The following is a 19,304-nucleotide window of genomic DNA, read 5'->3' as shown; positions in this document are numbered from 1 at the left end:
TGGAGCCTTTTCAATCCCAGACTTGTGAGAACCAGGTGGTGTATTCTGGTGTTTTGATCATGTTTGAAAGGCAAAAAAAGCAAATGATTAACAATGTACAGTATAGAGGCACTGTGTTTACAGCCTTCTGAAACAGACACTTCAAGTGGTAACTCTCTGTCAAACAGGGGGGCCAGAGCATGCCACTATTTGCACAAAACTCCGGAATTTAAATCAATTCGGCCAGAAAACCTTTCAGTGAACATACATCTACTCTTTTCACCCTTCTCTGTCCTTGGGCCGAGCTAATTGGATTTCCCAGTGTGCACAGGAAGATCAACCTCCCCCCTCCCTCCCCAACACCACCACAATCCACCACTAAGAAATTGGGTTAAGTGAGGAGAATTAGGGTGGAGAGCAGAGCAGCACAGGCAGAGAGGGGAGGTCTCTGGGCAGGAGCTCAGCAGTCTGCGAGTGGCCACCTGCCCGCCTGGATCTCCGCGCTCCTCCGTCTCCCCCTGCTTCTCCCGCTCCGGCTGTCGGAACCCCTCACCCAGCTCAGCCTAACCCAGGACCACCTTGCCACCTGTCGCTCCTGCCGGGCGCAGCGCACTGCCTTCAAGATTTCCTTCCTTTCGGATCTGGAGCTGGAGGAGGGAGGAGACGAGCTGGACATGGGGAGTGGAGCAAGCGCAGAGGACAAGGAGCTGGCCAAGAGGTCCAAGGAGCTGGAGAAGAAGCTGCAGGAGGACGCGGACAAGGAGTCCAAGACCGTGAAGCTGCTGCTGCTGGGTAAGTGACTCGGGGTTCTCACCACCCCTAAAGCTCCTTCACCCAGCGTCAAACCGCTGTTCCCTGGCGTGGGCTGGGTCAGCCCGGTCTTGGCACCGTTGAGGAAGAGCCTACCAGGGTCCAGGTCAGTGTGGTCCACACACACAGGCAGCCCTTCGCTGCTATGGCAACAGGCTGTTTGTTCAAGAGTCACAAAAGGTCTTCACATGAAAAACTGCAGGCAAGGACAGCACAACGGGTAGTGTTAGCCACCCATTGCGGACATGTGCGTTATAGCTGGGCAAGTAGGAGGCTTAGCATGGCCAGCTTACACAGAACTCAGCTGGTAAAACTGGCAACCAGTAGCCGCCAGTGCTGCTGGGCATTCTCCAGCATGGTCTAACACTGCCAGGCTAGGCTGACTCGCAGGGGCTTTGAATTGTGTCTCCTACAGTAGGCAGGCTGTACATATTAACACAAACCTAAAAGAATCCATCATGCAGGCAGATAAACAGAGTAGCTCTTTTAATCTCTTTTGGTCATGAACAAGTTAGTCTTGATGGTTGTTTTGTTTCAGGCACTTCTTAGAAGCTTTAGTTTGGGAGCCATGTCGTGGTGTTAAGCACTAGCAAAGTTAAAGGGGTGAGGAAAACCCACTTAGGACAGTGCCCACCCTTCAGGAAGTGTGGTCTACAGGAAGTGGACAGAATCTCCGGGGACATGTTTGAGCTGGTGTTTGGTGGACCTTGCTGTGGACTGGGCCTGTGTTTGCAGGCAGCTGTCTCACTTATCACCAGCTTGCTCTAGTAAGCACTTAGCCAGGTGAGTCTGGGCTGAGAGGAGTTAATGTGTCACATATTCAATCTCTCCACACTCAGCACTTGCTGTGGCTCCTGCTCTTCTACAAGAGCTCTCTGAGGAATAGATTTATGTCAACACAGCAGGACTACAGACCGGAACGGGAACCCAGCCAAAAATGGCTTCCACAGCGCTACGTTCAGGTGCAAGGAAACAGCCAGCAGGCTTGCAGAGATTTTTGACAACATTGTGTGAGACCCGAAATGAAGACATGCCTTCATTGCAAAGAGGTTCAAACTCTGGGAGCACATCCTACGAAGGAGTAGGAAATGGAGCGAGCCCGAAGAGCAGGCCTGCTGGAGATGAGGTCTAGCAAAGAAGTGCGACAGGCTGAGCTGGCAGGTCGTGGGCGAGCGGGGTGCTGGTGAGGCTATAGCGCTCACTGTGGGGGACAGTTACAGCTTCATCGGTTACTTTCAGCTGTTTTAGGGGTTACCATATCCCAAAGTCCACCCTCCTGGAAATGGAAAGTCAGACTGGTTTGGGAATAGTGTACTACATTACTGGCTGAATGGATTAAATGCCCCCCCCACCACACCCCTCATGAAGCTTAGTGCTGCTCCTCCTCACACCCTTGAGTACAAAGGGGAGCTAAAAAGCCAAGTGAGTCGCCTGGGGCAGCAGGCGGATTCCTCTCTCGCCAGGGATCTCCTGACCACAGCCCTGCCTGCCCCTCCTCAAATGCTCATGCTGATTGGGCTCTCTTAGCAAAAAGGGAACGAAGAGAGACACGAAGGCCTGATACCACCATTCCCAGCTGACCTCCTCCCAGCCCGGGGGCTTTACCCCCCTGAAGCAAAAGACTAGCAGAGCACATGAGTATTTCCCAACTGTATTTCCCAAGTATTTTTAGGGAAAACCTGTTGTTACTGTAGGTACAGCTATGCACACAGGATACAAGTTCTTCACCAATGAGACAAAGATTCAAATTTGAAAGCGTTCCAGAAATTTCAATTCACTCACTGGAGCTACAGTGGGGAAACAGGCTCGCCCTCAATCCACCAGCTGAACACGCCTGCCCTGTTCCTGGTTCTGATCCGAGCCCGTTATCCACTGGCTGAGCGCAGCCTGGGCTACTGCCACTTTGAAACAGCTCTTAGCTCTTTCCTTTGCACTCGTGTCTCGCATGTTACACCATTCTGAACGACCTCTGCCTTTATTTGCTAATAGAACACTAATCCTAATGAGCTCTGCGTGTGGAGAGCAGCTGCTTGGAGAGCTCACGTTTCAGTGCTGCTCGGGGTTTGTTGGCGGGGGTTGTTCGGGGCCTCAACATTGTGACTCGTGTCCTGAAGTGTACTGTCCTTTGTTTTCCCTTCCATTTGGCCCGAGGAAGCAGCACAGCCCACAGTGGGGCAGGCTGGTGAGCGCTGAGCTGTAGGAGGCGCTGTGCAATCCAAAAGACTGAAAGGGGGAAAAGTCTTTGTGACAGGTCTATTTTCAGCACGTGGAGTTCCGCTTGAGTGAAGCTCAGCAATAAATAAGTAAATAAAACCAGAACAAAGCCAATGGGACAACCCTGCACACACAGAAATGCCAATGTGAGCATTGAGAGAGAGAGGAAGAAAGGCAGGGGGTGAGACTGGAGGAGAGAGAAAGAAAGGGAAGAGAGAAAGAGAAAAAGGAATGAGAGAAGACAGCGAAGAGAAGAGAGGGGAGAGCCTGGCTTGCTGCTCTAGGGTCAGAAAGACCCTCCCTGATCTGATGGGCGGATTTGGCCGGCTTTCGACAAGGCTCACAGTAACCCCATTATCCTCTCTTCCTGTCAGGTTTACTCACGCTAATCATCTTCCGTCTGACTTAACCCAGGATTATCCGATGCTCCTCCAGGTGCACGTGGTACCGCTCCTGACTGCTCCCTGGCCGGCAGGTCTGACCTGAGCTGAAGTCAGCGCAGTCCCCACCCCTGCAGGGCGTCTCGTACACATGACTCCTCCCATGGAACAGTGCTTCCCTTTGAGCTTCAGATTCTGCCATATAACAAAATACTATTCACCAAACACAGGCCAGCAAAGGGCTGTGGGAATAATGACCAAAAGCTGGGAGGAAATGCATCATGGGCCTGAGAGTCTGAAGGCTCTGCAGCACTGAAATAAGTCCTTCTTCCTCACACATTCAGCCAGGAGAAGCAAAAGCCTTTTAGGGTTTTTCCAGCTAAATGGAAACTGAAAAATAGATATTCAGCAGATACTAGAGGAGTTATCATGCTCCTTTCATAGGAACAGGTAAATGTTTATTCCATGCTGGAAGGAAAAGAAAAAAGACAATGTTTCAGCTCTGGAGCCTTCGTTAGGTGCCTCAGGTGAAGGACCTGACTGCATCACCCACTGCGTCCTGTGCTCCCAACTCTCACTCACTATCATGTTGCTACATGCTATGCCAGGTAAAAACCTGAGCAACAGACAGAAAATGCCCACATCTATGCAACAGAAAGTCCCATAAAGACTTGCCCTCAACATTCAGCAATGAATGTCACAAAATAATGTACCAAGTTCACCGGTAGGCGTTTGTAAGATGGGTTTGGCAGTTTGGTGTATGCTGGGTACAGAGTCACAGCCTAAAAATGAACCTTGTCATGCTGGCCAGCTAGACTGCAACAAATATTGACTCATGAGTTCAGCCAAAGACAGTGCTCAAGTCAATACTGCAGTTTCACAGACTGGGGGCAGCTTCCTGCTGGTCAGGACCCCGGTGTCCTGCACTCTCATCACCTGTGGCTGCAAGATTGTCTTGTTTGCATCTTCCTTGCAAACAACTGACAAGAATTCCCATTTGATGAAATTCCAAACAGGCTCTGCGTATACTGTGCATTACCACACACACCACGGACGATAATAAGTGCAATTGGCGAACACATTTAGCCATGTCCCTCGGACCTCACACCTATACCATCTACCACATTATGATTTCTTATTTATTGCACATTTCCAGTCATTGTTTACACGTCTGCATTGTTTACATTCAGACTGTTTACTTGTACATTGTCTACTGTTTGCTTGTATTTTGTCTTGATGCACTCTCTGCACTTTGTGTTTTTACACTTGTTTTAACAATCGAGAGACTTTCTGTAAGTAAGACTTCCATTGTACCAGTACATGTACCGGTTACATATGGCAATAAAGTTCAAGTTCAAGTTCATTAAAGATGACACTAAAAAAAAAAGTCTTATTTGTCTTAAACAAGGCCCTTTCAAATTTGCAGCCCTGTGGTTACTAAACAGTCAGTGAACCTTTCGCCACCCAGATCTCTTTTCTTTGGCGAATGGGTGAAGCTGCAGACTTTAGAGCCTGGCACTGAAATACTCTGGAAATCCTGACAGCATGCTCTTAAACACACAGCAAGCTTCATCCGGCTTTTTTAAAGGAGGCCCTGAGGATGGGAGCTGGGTGTAGGAACCTCCAGCCTCCTTGCTCCCTCTGGGATGCACCCCCAGGCAGTTCAACCCCCTGCAGTGGAAGAACTCTGGACCACAGCAAAGGGCAGGAAGCCACCAGTTTAAAAACAGACCGTAGCGACATTGTTTCATTTCACAGCAGAAGAAAAGAGTGCTCAGAACGTGACGCTGATACCCCTGGAAATCACACCGGCTGGGGCTTTCACACTTTCCAGGCTATCTGCATGCAAAAGCTGGAGTATCCAGGGAAGATCCATTCATCCTTAACCGCAACCCTCTGTCCAATACATCAGAGACATTCTAGAACACCAGTTCACAGTTGTTCTAAAAAACAGTGCAGGCTTCTGCCAAGCTCTGCTTAGGCTATAATATAACCTCCGTAAGAGAACATGAGGCTCGGCTCAAGACCAGGAAAAGAATGAGCCAAGATCAAAACGGAAGCCTTCTCCCGCTTATTAAAAACAAATGCTATAGAGTTGTTCACTTTGGATCAATTGCCACAAGAGGGCACCATTTTCCCACTAGCGTTTCCCATGAGCATTTTCTGAACAGCATAAAATCGAGTCACAAGGCTCCAAAGAATTTAGTCAAAACCTTTCCTTTCATTGGCTGTACAACATCCATGCCTTTCGGGTAAATGACATGTGTTTTACCATATTTTCACAGTTGTTTATCACAAGCCTTGCGAGATGCACTGAGATCCCACAAACTATTCTGAAAATACGTGTATAAAATCGTCCTCCAAAGAGGAAAAGTGGGTTCACTTGTGAGTGGATTTTACTTCACAAGTATCTCTTGTGACAGACTCAGAGCAGAGCTTTCAGTGCCAGATGACAACAGCTTGTCCTCTAGTAATAATTCAGCAACAGTGCAGACCCTTAAGGTTAGATGTCTTTACTGGGACTAAAGTATATTAGAAACTTTCCCAGTAACACCCCAACACAGACAGCTCTGCTCCCTGAATGAACAAAGCCAGATAACGTTTTCCCCTCAAATTTAAAAGGACCATGGAGTTGTGAGGACTCAGGACTGGCCTCCCTTTTTTCCAGAATGGCTCAGGTTAGCAGCTGTGTTGGCAAGCAGGCAATCCGGCATCACTGTGAAGCACAGGAATCATTATTCTCTATTTCAGTGCCTTCGCAGAGGTGGTGCTTTGGGTCTAGATGATAAAAAGCAGCTCATTCTGACGCTATAGCAGCCTTCATGTCAGGTCATTTGGATGCTGAGGGATCATTAAAACTGAGTTTCTGTCTTCCTTAATATGTTTTCAGATACTGTACGTGGGTGTCTAGGCTAACACAGGAAACACAGATATTAAAACTGTACTAATTTCCTCAGGGGTGTACTCACTGAAGCACGTCAATCTCATGGTTTAAGAACAGAATAATCCCGATCATTATCGACAGTGGCACGTTCAAATCCCACTAGCTCGCGTGTCTGCTTCACAACTGAGCAGCAAATGAAAGCTAAAAAAAAGTCCTTCAAAACATGCCCTGCTGGAGGACCAAGTTGCAGACTTTCCAAAAAGTTTAAGAAACTGAGAACTTCTAGGTTGAAAACCAAGCTTGAACAGACAGCGCTGGTGTTCCCTAACAGCCTGGGGTTCTCGTTTGAAAATGGGGTGACTACATGAATACAGCTTGGGGGCGACTCTGAGGTCGCTCAGATGAAGGCGTCCAGTCCAGAAGGGGTGAGAACTGACTAAGGGTCACAGTCGGTCAAGATCACACAAGAACATTTAACCCTCGCTCTGCCCGAACAACAAACAGCATTACTATACATAGAGGAAGGTGGCTGAGAGCTGGTTGCATCCCCTTTCAAGCAAAGATTTGATCTCGTGAGTCAGTATCTCCAAGACTGTCAAAAAGCAGAAAAAATAAGAAGTTTGAATTGTTTCCTCTAAGCTGCAAAATCAGGACTTCACTGTTCCGGCTGTTAGTTACCTACAGGTACTGTCCACAGGACTGAAGGAACAGTGACTGCACTGACCATGTGCCCCAGCTAAAACCGGAGGTCACTGGTATTCAAAACAGGACGTGGCCTTCACAATGCTCCTTGCTGAGGTCAGAGGTCACTGCTTCTCTCCTGGAGAGCAGAAACCTTCATGAGGGTGACAATACTGTACATCATATCAATTTACCTTCATACAAAACAGCATTACAGACGGACGTAACTTAACTATGCAGTGACCTCCTCTGGATGGACCTTTCTTACAGCTGTCAGTACCCTGAAGTGCCATTTTTCCTGGACTCTGGATATTTCTGAGCCCGTAATCCGTAAGGCAGGCCTGCGCTGCACAGCACTGGGGCTGGTGGCCACCAGCAACATCACTGCTCAGCCGATTAGCCAACAGGGATAAGCCGCTCCTCCCCAGGGGATAAGGAGCTTAGCGGCAGCAGCGCTTTGCACGTCTTCTACCAGAACTTTCCGGGTGTCCAGAAAGGCAACGACTATCCTGTCATACTGGTGCTCTGGGAGTCCCAGGACGGTACCGAGCTAAGAACTAGACCTCTGAAAGGCTTCAAGGGTTTTGTTACTATGTGAAGCAAACGAAACCTAATGGAGTCAGGTGTCCCTGATGTTAACAATCAGGAATACGTGACAAGTGACTTTCCTGTTTTTTTGTCTTGCAGGGGCAGGAGAGTCCGGGAAGAGCACGATCGTCAAGCAGATGAAGTTAGTATTTGCACGCAGAACCTGACTCGCACTGGTGCCACCCCCCGAGTGCCTCATGAATCATTGCAGCTCCCATGACCAGTGTGCAGAAACAAGAGACCACATTGAGGAATGAACTGTCAAGCTTTAAACACAGAAAAAAACCATATAGCCTTAATGCTAGATTGTCCATGTGCAAAAGCCCCTCAGCTCAGTTGCGCCCAAGAGGGTCTGGCTCCCCCTGACCCCCGTCATCTGCAGGATCAGGAGCACAGGCATCCAGATAAATTATGCCTGCTTGCAACTAGAAGACAGCATTCCACTGGTGCATTTGCAGTAAAATCACAATTTCACAAACGTCTAACATGTTTCCTGATCACAGGGAAGTGACACGCCAAGCCTGTCTGACACTCCAGCCTCCTCAAACACAAGCATAGGCATCAGAATTGACCACAAGGCTGAATTCTCCCTCCTCTTCCCACTGGCGCGGTTTTATTTAGTGTGACCAAAGTAGAAAGGGCCTAAAAGGCTTCCCACACAGACTGGCAGGAGTGCCAGTGCCCACAGCCAGCAGTGCTGACAGATGTGGGCGCATGGGCTGGGGTATTTTGGGGAAATGAGCTGGAGGGGTGGCTGGGAACAGCATCTGTGAGCATATCCGATAAGACCCTGAAAAATTACAGCAGCTGGGCAGCCACTCCAACGAACCCCAGCTCCTTTAAGAGTGGCTAAAAAGAAAACTAAAGCTTCCTCTTGTTTGAAACACTTTATTTTCTTTAAAAAAGAGAAGGAAAAGAGGAAACCTGAAAAAATTAAAATCAATTAGCAAGACTTAGTGAAACTCCAGTCAGATTTATATACTGTACTGTCGCTCCGAGCAATCTGAAGTAACACGAATGCGCCACTAGGTGGCACATTTAAGAAAGAGCAGCATTGAGCAGTGCTGAGAAAGCGAATGGCACAATGCATCCCGAGACGATTTAGAGAGTGAATTACCTTCTCCAGGACTGGAAAAAAACCATGTTTCCCAGATGTGGAGATGAAGACTCAAAATTGTTTTTTCTTTTCATCCCTTATCCATCCTGTCACCAGAAAGCCATTTGTCCAGGTTAGTGTTGCAGTGAGCTAGTCCTTCAAGCCCTGGGGCACGAGATGGGACAGAGCACACATTTGTTCTCCTTCCTTGAAAGGGACTCCAGATCATCTCTCCAAAATCACTGACAGACATTACAGAGTGTCAGAATTTATGTCTGAAACCAGGAACCAGATCGAGTTGCATGTTTCAAGCACAAACTGATCAGCACAGCCAACAAAGCCAAGAGTTGCAGACCCCTGGATGATGGATGAATGTGCTGGGGCTCAACTCATTCTGTAACCTTTTGTTTTGCTCTTGTAATCCTTCAGGATTATCCATCAAGATGGCTACTCAGAACAGGAGTGTCTGGAATTCAGAGCCATCATCTACGGCAATATCCTGCAGTCCATCGTGGCCATCATCAGGGCCATGAGCACCCTGGGGATTGACTATGGCGAGCCCAGCAAAGCGGTCAGTACAGCCCGGCTTCCCATTCCTCAGCCCGCCACTGCTCCCTGCAGCCCACAAGCAGGAAAAGCCCTGGATGGGACCCACTCTCCAGGTCCCTCATGGTGCTGCCATGGGACCTGTGGCATTGCTGGTGGCCCCGGGTTCATTTAAGTGCACACAACCAGACAAACCCTTAACTTTGTCCAAAGGAAAGTTGGCCTTGTGTGCTACCAAACACTAAAAAATCAAGGAACGCTCGAACCCCTTTGTGCCAGTTTAGTCACAAATACAAGAGACCCAACAGGTGTTTAGATTGCAAGTGTTTTAGACATTTGGCCCAGAATCACTTCTCTGACTTTGGCCACACAGGAAACAACTCACAAAACCCTTCCATAGTGAAAATGGCTAATCTAAAAAAACAACTTAAAGGGCTTACGTAACCATGACAACCTATAATGTGGGAGTCACGGCTCTCCGCTATTCTTCTCCAGGAAGACGGGCAGAAGCTTTTCAACCTGGCAGACTCCATCGAGGAAGGCACCATGCCAGCAGAGCTGGTGACCGTCATCAAGAAGCTATGGAAAGATTCAGGGGTGCAGGCCTGCTTCGAGAGGGCAGCCGAATACCAGCTCAACGACTCTGCTGCCTAGTGAGTGGGGCTGGGGAGAGCTCACCTGTACACCCCTCCCACACACACAGCAGGGAAGGGTACAGCTCCTCACCTGTACACCCCTCACACACACACAGCAGGGAAGGGTACAGCTCCTCACCTGTACACCCCTCACACACACACAGCAGGGAAGGGTACAGCTCCTCACCTGTACACCCCTCACACACACACAGCAGAGTAGGGTACAGCTCCTCACCTGTACACCCCTCACACACACACAGCAGAGTAGGGTACAGCTCCTCACCTGTACACCCCTCACACACACACAGCAGGGAAGGGTACAGCTCCTCACCTGTACACCCCTCACACACACACAGCAGAGTAGGGTACAGCTCCTCACCTGTACACCCCTCACACACACACAGCAGGGAAGGGTACAGCTCCTCACCTGTACACCCCTCACACACACACAGCAGGGAAGGGTACAGCTCCTCACCTGTACACCCCTCACACACACACAGCAGAGTAGGGTACAGCTCCTCACCTGTACACCCCTCACACACACACAGCAGGGAAGGGTACAGCTCCTCACCTGTACACCCCTCACACACACACAGCAGAGTAGGGTACAGCTCCTCACCTGTACACCCCTCACACACACACAGCAGGGAAGGGTACAGCTCCTCACCTGTACACCCCTCACACACACACAGCAGGGAAGGGTACAGCTCCTCACCTGTACACCCCTCACACACACACAGCAGGGAAGGGTACAGCTCCTCACCTGTACACCCCTCACACACACACAGCAGAGTAGGGTACAGCTCCTCACCTGTACACCCCTCACACACACACAGCAGGGAAGGGTACAGCTCCTCACCTGTACACCCCTCACACACACACAGCAGAGTAGGGTACAGCTCCTCACCTGTACACCCCTCACACACACACAGCAGGGAAGGGTACAGCTCCCCACCTGTACACCCCTCACACACACACACAGCAGGGAAGGGTACAGCTCCCCACCTGTACACCCCTCACACACACACACAGCAGGGAAGGGTACAGCTCCTCACCTGTACACCCCTCACACACACACAGCAGAGTAGGGTACAGCTCCTCACCTGTACACCCCTCACACACACACAGCAGGGAAGGGTACAGCTCCTCACCTGTACACCCCTCACACACACACAGCAGAGTAGGGTACAGCTCCTCACCTGTACACCCCTCACACACACACAGCAGGGAAGGGTACAGCTCCTCACCTGTACACCCCTCACACACACACAGCAGAGTAGGGTACAGCTCCTCACCTGTACACCCCTCACACACACACAGCAGGGAAGGGTACAGCTCCCCACCTGTACACCCCTCACACACACACAGCAGGGAAGGGTACAGCTCCTCACCTGTACACCCCTCACACACACACAGCAGAGTAGGGTACAGCTCCTCACCTGTACACCCCTCACACACACACAGCAGGGAAGGGTACAGCTCCCCACCTGTACACCCCTCACACACACACACAGCAGGGAAGGGTACAGCTCCCCACCTGTACACCCCTCATACACACACACACAGCAGAGTAGGGTACAGCTCCTCACCTGTACACCCTTCACACTCTTAGAGAAAAAACTACCAATCTAAATTAAAAAGAAAACAGCTCAGTACCCTTTCAAAACGTCTTATCAGGGAAAATGTATATTTTGCTGTATCTGAATTCTCCTGTGGATTTTATCAGTAAGAGGAAATGGGCACCAGTGAGATTAAGGAGGGAAGTGGTCATGGCCAGATGACATTTGAGGACAGACATTTAAAAAAAATGCTGACTAATTTTAAACATGAAATGCATGAGAAACAAGTTCCACTATTCAATGCAAAGTTGTGCCTCCTGTTCACTAACCCTGTCTCTGGAGGAGCAGCAGGCTTCTTCTATTACTGTAGCCTGAGTGCTACGCACTGTAAATACTAGATTACCTAAAACAAAGTCACAGTGAAGCTAGAAAGAGCAGTAGCAGAAGAAACAGGCCTGTAAAACACCCTCTGTCTTGCAGCTACCTCAACGAGCTTGACAGAATCACGGCCCCCAACTACCTGCCCAATGAGCAGGATGTGCTGCGGTCGCGAGTCAAGACCACGGGCATCATCGAGGAGCAGTTCTCCTTCAAGGACGTGCACTTCAGGTGAGCTCTGACCCTTCAAGGGCTGCTGCTGGAGGGCATGGCACTGCGCAGTGCGTCACACTGCAGATACACACAGGCTGCTGGAGGGCACGGCACTGCGCAGTGCGTCACACTGCAGCTACAGATAGGCTGCTGGAGAGCACGGCACTGCGCAGTGCGTCACACTGCAGATACTGACAGGCTGCTGCTGGAGGGCACGGCACTGCGCAGTGCGTCACACTGCAGATACAGACAGGCTGCTGGAGGGCACGGCACTGCGCAGTGCGTCACATTGCAGATACAGACAGGCTGCTGGAGGGCACCGCACTGCGCAGTGCTTCACACTGCAGATACAGACAGGCTGCTGGAGGGCACGGCGCTGCGCAGCGGTCACACTGCAAATACAGACAGGCTGCAGCTGGAGAGCACGGCACTGCGCAGTGCGTCACATTGCAGATACAGACAGGCTGCTGGAGGGCACGGCACTGCGCAGTGCGTCACACTGCAGATACACACAGGCTGCTGGAGGGCACGGCACTGCGCAGTGCGTCACATTGCAGATACAGACAGGCTGCTGGAGGGCACCGCACTGCGCAGTGCTTCACACTGCAGATACAGACAGGCTGCTGGAGGGCACGGCGCTGCGCAGCGGTCACACTGCAGATACAGACAGGCTGCAGCTGGAGAGCACGGCACTGCGCAGTGCGTCACATTGCAGATACAGACAGGCTGCTGCTGGAGAGCACGGCACTGCGCAGTGCGTCACACTGCAGATACAGACAGGCTGCTGGAGGGCACGGCACTGCGCAGTGCGTCACACTGCAGATACAGACAGGCTGCTGGAGGGCACCGCACTGCGCAGTGCGTCACACTGCAGATACAGACGGGCTGCTGGAGGGCACGGCACTGCGCAGCTCGTCACACTGCAGATACAGACAGGCTGCTGGAGGGCACCGCACTGCGCAGTGCGTCACACTGCAGATACAGACAGGCTGCTGGAGGGCACGGCACTGCGCAGCTCGTCACACTGCAGATACAGACAGGCTGCTGGAGGGCACCGCACTGCGCAGTGCGTCACACTGCAGATACAGACAGGCTGCTGGAGGGCACCGCACTGCGCAGTGCGTCACACTGCAGATACAGACAGGCTGCTGGAGGGCACCGCACTGCGCAGCTCATCGGCCTGCAGATACAGACAGGCTGCTGGAGGGCACCGCACTGCGTCACACTGCAGATGAACATGGGATTTGCTGGAAGAGTGTGGGACTGCACAGCAAATTACACTGAGAATACATACCTTGATCCAAGACCAAAAGGCTAATAAACCCCACAGTCACCAGGGCAGAATAGTGACACATGGGGTGGGCAGTGGTTCAGTCGTCAGAAATCTGAAATCAAAACTGGGTTGTGGGTTCAAATCCCAGGTGAAAAACTGCTGGTGTACCCTCCAGTAAGACACACATTTGTATTCAAGGGTGCAAATTAAGTCATTTTGGACAAAAGTATCAGCCAAGTGATTAAGCATAAGAGCAAGTCCTCCTCTGACTTCCAGTTCCATTGTTACAAGTCTTTGCAACTCCTCCCCTTTGGCAGAATGTTTGACGTGGGGGGTCAAAGGTCAGAACGCAAGAAATGGATCCATTGCTTCGAAGGCGTGACCTGCATCATCTTCTGCGGGGCCCTCAGTGCGTATGACATGGTTCTGGTGGAAGACGATGAAGTGGTGAGTCTTACTGTGGGCACTAACTCGCCAGCAGCGATCAGATATGGGGAAACGTGTCCTGGCAACACCAACAGCCCATGTGGCAGATCAGCTCTATACAACCCTCGTCTGAAAATCACTTAAAACACACACACACACACACACACCACAAAGTAGTTAATGGGAGAATTCAAAGTTTCATTTCAAGATGATACAGAGAACAGAAGCATAAGAGGTTTTGCGCGATCTGACATTCAGACCCTTAAAAGGTCAATTCTAAGTATTGAGCCTTTTCTTTAAACCCTAAAGTCAAGATTAAGTTTTTAAATGCGCCACAGTCAACATTTAATCAAAGTTGCTTGGGCAGAAATGAACCTGTCAAGCTGGGATACACAAAACACACCTGCAGATGCAAGAAGAAATGCAGGCCAGAGTATTTGCCTGGACAGGGTAGAATTAGGATACACAGGTCATGCATGGTGGGCAGGCAAATTTGCTGTTCTCCAGTATCAGCTGCGGTCTCCTTATCAGGATGACATGGGGGTAGGAGCTCAAAAGACAGCATTGTTTAGCAGCTGATTTGCATGGGTCTCACTATATGAAAGAAAGCTTTTGTTTTAATTTTTCACGGTGGATCGGGGGTGGGCTTGGGGGTTATCTTCTGCAAAGATCAGCCATTTGCTCTTTCTCCATCAGGCTTTTCCTAAATAATCTCTGTGTGACTGTCTCTGTAGGCGATCTTAGCTCTCTAGTTTGCGAACATCTCTTCAATCCCAACCCTCTATTCTCCTAACCTGATCCATGCACCTCAAATACAAAAACACTGCCCAGTCAACCCAGTTCTGGAAACGGTTCTTAGCTGTTGGGTCCCACAATTATTTAACACCCACCATTCCACTGCTTTTGGATCTGCCCAGCCAGTCTCACAAGTCTCGCCTCTCCCTTCACAGCCAGAGCTGGCCTGAGGAAGTCAGTTGCTCCTTCCTGTGTGTGATTGTTTGCGGAGCTCCAGGGCTGGCGAGTCCATTGCTGCTCTTTAAAACTGTCCATTCCACGTCTGGCCAAGGACCTGGCGCCTGTGCTGTTTGATCACTGATGTCAACTGTCCTCTAAATGATCAGTTTTGTTTCAATTTCTGATCTCACTACCTGGGTCTAAAAAACATCCCACTAAGGTATTTCTTCCAACGGTATGAAACAAGTCTGGAATTTTTTGCAAGCTTGGAAATGGGAATAGGAGTGATTGCATATAAGCCTGCTCTCTTATTTCTGTCTAAACGAGGAGTCGTGAGCGCCCTAGCTTACTGGAATCTTGCCTCACCATCACTTCCGTGTTCCCCCTCCAGAACCGGATGCATGAGAGCCTCCACCTCTTCAACAGCATCTGCAACCACAAGTTCTTCGCTGCCACCTCCATCGTGCTCTTCCTCAACAAGAAAGACCTCTTCCTGGAGAAAGTCAAGAAGGTGCACCTGAGCATCTGCTTCCCGGATTACGATGGTCAGTTCCCCACCTGCCACAGGCCTGCATCCAGCAGCAGCCCTCAGCACCTGCTGGTCACCAACCACAACCCCAATACAAGATGGCAGCTTTTTTCTCAGGGTGTCTCTCAGGCTGCTACCCATTGGAGAGCCTGATACTTAGTACAGGGTCTGTAGCTTAACAAGGAAAACAGGGTCAAAACTGATTTAACCCATCTTCTAGCTTTCTTAATTATAGCCTCTTCAATAAGTATACTTAATGCAGTTAATCCATCAAGGTGTTTAGCACGATTAAGAACTCCCCTCCCATTACATGTGCTTGATGTTAATATTTGATACGAATTGCTTTCATCTCCAGGACATAGTTTGATATTTGGGAAATAATTGCACAGCAATCAGTAAACAGAGTGAAAAAGTTCAGGACACAAACTGGAAAAGAGTCTCTTGAAAACAAAGCAATGAGCTTAATTTAAAATTTTTCAATACCAACCGGTGATATTGAAAGCACTTGGTAAGAAGACACGGTCATTGTTTGTCTGCTAACACCCCTAAAAACCCACATACAGGGCCCAACACATTCGAGGATGCTGGCAATTACATCAAGAACCAGTTCCTGGATCTGAACATGAGAAAAGATGTCAAAGAAATCTACTCACACATGACGTGCGCCACGGACACGCAGAACGTCAAATTTGTGTTCGACGCTGTCACAGACATCATCATCAAAGAAAACCTGAAAGACTGTGGTCTCTTCTAACCAGCCTGATAAAACAGGTATCTTCTCATAGCCATGAAAAACCTGCAGTGTCTGGAACCGATGTCAACTGTCCCAATTTAGGTGCTGAAAACCCAATAATATTCACCATCACATCCATTAAGCCTAACGCTGTCATATAAAACACATTGGACATTTTGTAGTTTAGGTAGTGATTAGTTAAGGCTAATATAGAAATACAATATCATCTAACACAGTTTAGGACAGTAATATTCTGTTAAAGACATGATTAGAATATTACTCCTCTGTCTTTGATAAACTTGAAATTCATGTCCATCTAGGTGCTGATAACGTAGTCATACCTGCCAAGAATGAACACTAATACTATGTAATTTAAGTAGGGAGCTGTGTCAGCATGCGTAGGCTGCAAGGAACAAGTACAGATTTATTCCTTGCTGAAAAGAGAAGATAAGAAAACATTTCGGCTGTGGAGCCTTCTTCGGTTGTCACACCTGAAGAAGGCTCCACAGCCAAATCAATGTTTTTCTTCTCCTTTCACCACTAATACTATGTACTATTTTTTAAGTCAAATTCTCATTACAAAAGCATGTAGGATCGTTTGTTCTCTATAAACATATTTCTTCGTTTTTTAGTCTCAGAATTTAGAACGAGTCTTGGGCAAGATTCCGGCCCACTGTGACAAATATTGCAAAAACAAATGTGCGAGCATCAAAAATGTAAACTTAATACTTTTGCTGAAAGAACCTGGCTTTAGGCGAGCCATTAGAAAACAGTTTTTCTCCAAATGGAATGATTTTTTTTATTAAGAGGTTTGCATGATTTTCCCTTTTCTTCTGCAGAAAGCCCCCTTTCTTCTCTTTTCCTGCACCTGATCAATCAACTCTTGCTTCACGAGGCGTCGCACTGTGTGAGGAGCGCAGACAGCACAGGCCCTGTGGCAGCCTGACTGCAGAGCAGCCGTTTCCGTAGCACAGATTCAACTACAGATGACCCTTCCAGCCACCACAATTTCTCCATGGGGAACGCCCTAAAGGAAACGCCACACTCTGCAGCACAGCAAACTCCCTCTAATAACATAACCCCAAAAAATACAATGTTTCCAGTCTCCAGGGAACATACAGTAGCTGAAAAAAATGGGCAAGGTAATTCTTATTAAAGAGTGGAAGATATCTGACGTGGTCTTAAGAAATGTGCAAAGATGATTTTACCCAATTAAAAACCTAAACGAACATCTATATTACATGAGGTTGAAAGAAATACCATTTTATAGTAATCTTTTGCTGAATTTTTAATTAGTCTTTAGTGTCTTGGCTTCTATTTCTAAATGCAAAAAAGTCATATCACAGATAATCCAGCTTATTTGCCATACCCAAAAAGAACCCCTAAACAGATTGCTTTCACCTTTACAATATATTTAAATAAGCTTACATCAGCATGAAATATAGTCATGCATTTGCCCAGAAGCAAACACTAGAGAGGTATTTTGTAAATATTTTAAAAAGTAGAGCTGTAATCTTGACAAAAACATTCTAAATGTGAAATATTAGATCAGCATTTGGTTTTGTCCAACTCCAGTACAAATCCGTATCTGGATTGTAAACCATAGTGGCACACAATAAAGTATTCAAAATGCACACAGGTCTTTTTTTTTGGACACCTTCCCAAACAACAGAAAAAGATATCTGCATTCCCATAAGAAGGCTCAGGACCGGCATGACTCCTCTCTCCTGGCATGAACAGTGACGCAGCTACCACCTGGGGATGCACAGAACTTCATGGACAGGAGCAACTCTGCAGCGGGCTAGAGCAGAGAAAAGGGTTAACAAGAACATTCTGTTGCACTTAAGCACAACTCCATAGGAGCACAGACGGGAAGTTTAAATCATATTGCTATTGTGCTATCACGTGCTATTACAGTTCCCACAGGACTGTACAACAGATACCAGTAGTTGTGCATCAGGGAACACCTGGCAGGTTTTCTGCACTCTGGAAGTAACAAGCATGGGAAGGTTTTCGAAACGGACCTCAAATTCCATTCATCAGCAGAAAAGAGACAAGCGTCAATTTACTGCAGAGTCCAAACAAGTGAAATCTGGTTCAGAGCATAATTTAAAATCAAGTTCAATCACACTCAAACTATTTCTCACCTAGACTTAAGAGTTTACTGTATTAGATGTAAACCAGGCCTGCAGGAGAGAGCATTTAAGAAACGTTTTTTCCTGGATTTTATAGTCAGATTTTGTCCATAAGCACTAATTACAACAATGCTCACCCCTGGAACTACCAACCTGTCAGTTTCCTCAGTTCAGTTCTTAAGTGCAATATTTAATCTCAGCCCTCACTTCAAATCCTGTAATTAAAATATGTATTAGCATGTAAGCATGTAATTTGTACATCCACTCATCACCTACTCCTGAACTGCTGTTTAACTACCCTGCTGGAAAACACAGCACTGTTCTGGGCGTTTTCAGCACAGTGACCAGTTCCAGATTAATGTGTAGTGTTGTCAGATCAAACCACCTACACACTTAAACCTGGCTCATGAAATGATAGCATTATACAACTTAAGTTCCCTTGACATTTCCCAGGCAATTAAAACACCAGTTTCTCCATGATTCGCAGTAGCTAAAGGGGCAGGACTAAACATGTCCTCAACACAAGAACAGCAATATCAATTGCAAAACCTAGACTCCAGGATAAAAATTCACCACTTTCCAATCGTCTCACAAATCTCATTTCCTCATTACCACACCTTCAGTGTTAGTGCCAATTCCGGCTTCGGACAAGCTCCTACAAGGCATACAAGGAAAGGAAAGTTGGCAAAACCTTCCCTAGAAAGTGAAGCAAAAAAACACAAACCAAAAGAAAAAAAACTCATAGAAAAACACATTCCACCCTACATTTTCGGTTTTACTCCCCACACTAAGATACTATTATTTAAATGGGGTAGGAGACTGATTTACTGCAAAGATACCCCTCTAGCACAGCCATGACATCACAATCTGGCAAGCTGTATCAGCAAACTGCCTCTTCAGAATCTCAGGGAGTCATAGCACCCCCAACCACAAAGACTCCAATTAATCGCACAGAGCATTTTTATTCAAAATAGTTTCAAAAAATGACAGGAAGTACCAACTCAAAAGGGAAACCAAAGGCTATACACGGCCCAGTACTTTGTTCACCTTGTAAAAGACCTAAGTAAAGAGTAGGTTTGATCATCATCTTCACATTTCCAACACTGTCCCAGAGGACATGCCATGTTCATCATTTGGCACGTGCCGGCTTTGGGTCACCCGTTGAGAGCTCAGGACTTTCGCTGGGAGGGCAGTCTTCCTGGAGCTATCAAGGAAGCCTTACACATGCCTGGAGAAATTACTCATCTTCCAAGAAAAGCAACTTCCTGTTTCAATGAAAGCAACCGCTTCA

The 19,304-nt window shown here is 48.1% G+C and overlaps 1 protein-coding gene across 1 annotated transcript; it reads left to right on the top strand.

Annotated features, from left to right (window-relative positions):
* The first annotated feature begins 384 nt into the window (after positions 1 to 384).
* Positions 385 to 18,622, top strand: gnat2 (guanine nucleotide binding protein (G protein), alpha transducing activity polypeptide 2). Its single transcript, XM_069190393.1, has 9 exons — positions 385 to 771; positions 7,636 to 7,678; positions 9,062 to 9,203; positions 9,674 to 9,831; positions 11,853 to 11,981; positions 13,554 to 13,683; positions 15,008 to 15,161; positions 15,709 to 15,916; positions 16,718 to 18,622. Exons 1-8 carry the CDS (start codon positions 654 to 656, stop codon positions 15,897 to 15,899), a joined length of 1,065 nt encoding a protein of 354 aa, XP_069046494.1. The 5' UTR covers positions 385 to 653; the 3' UTR covers positions 15,900 to 15,916; positions 16,718 to 18,622.
* Positions 18,623 to 19,304: the final 682 nt, after the last annotated feature.

Source organism: Lepisosteus oculatus, chromosome 5, assembly GCF_040954835.1.
Source record: "Lepisosteus oculatus isolate fLepOcu1 chromosome 5, fLepOcu1.hap2, whole genome shotgun sequence".
Classification (NCBI taxonomy): domain Eukaryota; kingdom Metazoa; phylum Chordata; class Actinopteri; order Semionotiformes; family Lepisosteidae; genus Lepisosteus; species Lepisosteus oculatus.
Note: the sequence above shows the minus strand (reverse complement) of the source record. Positions and strands in the feature narration are given on the sequence as shown.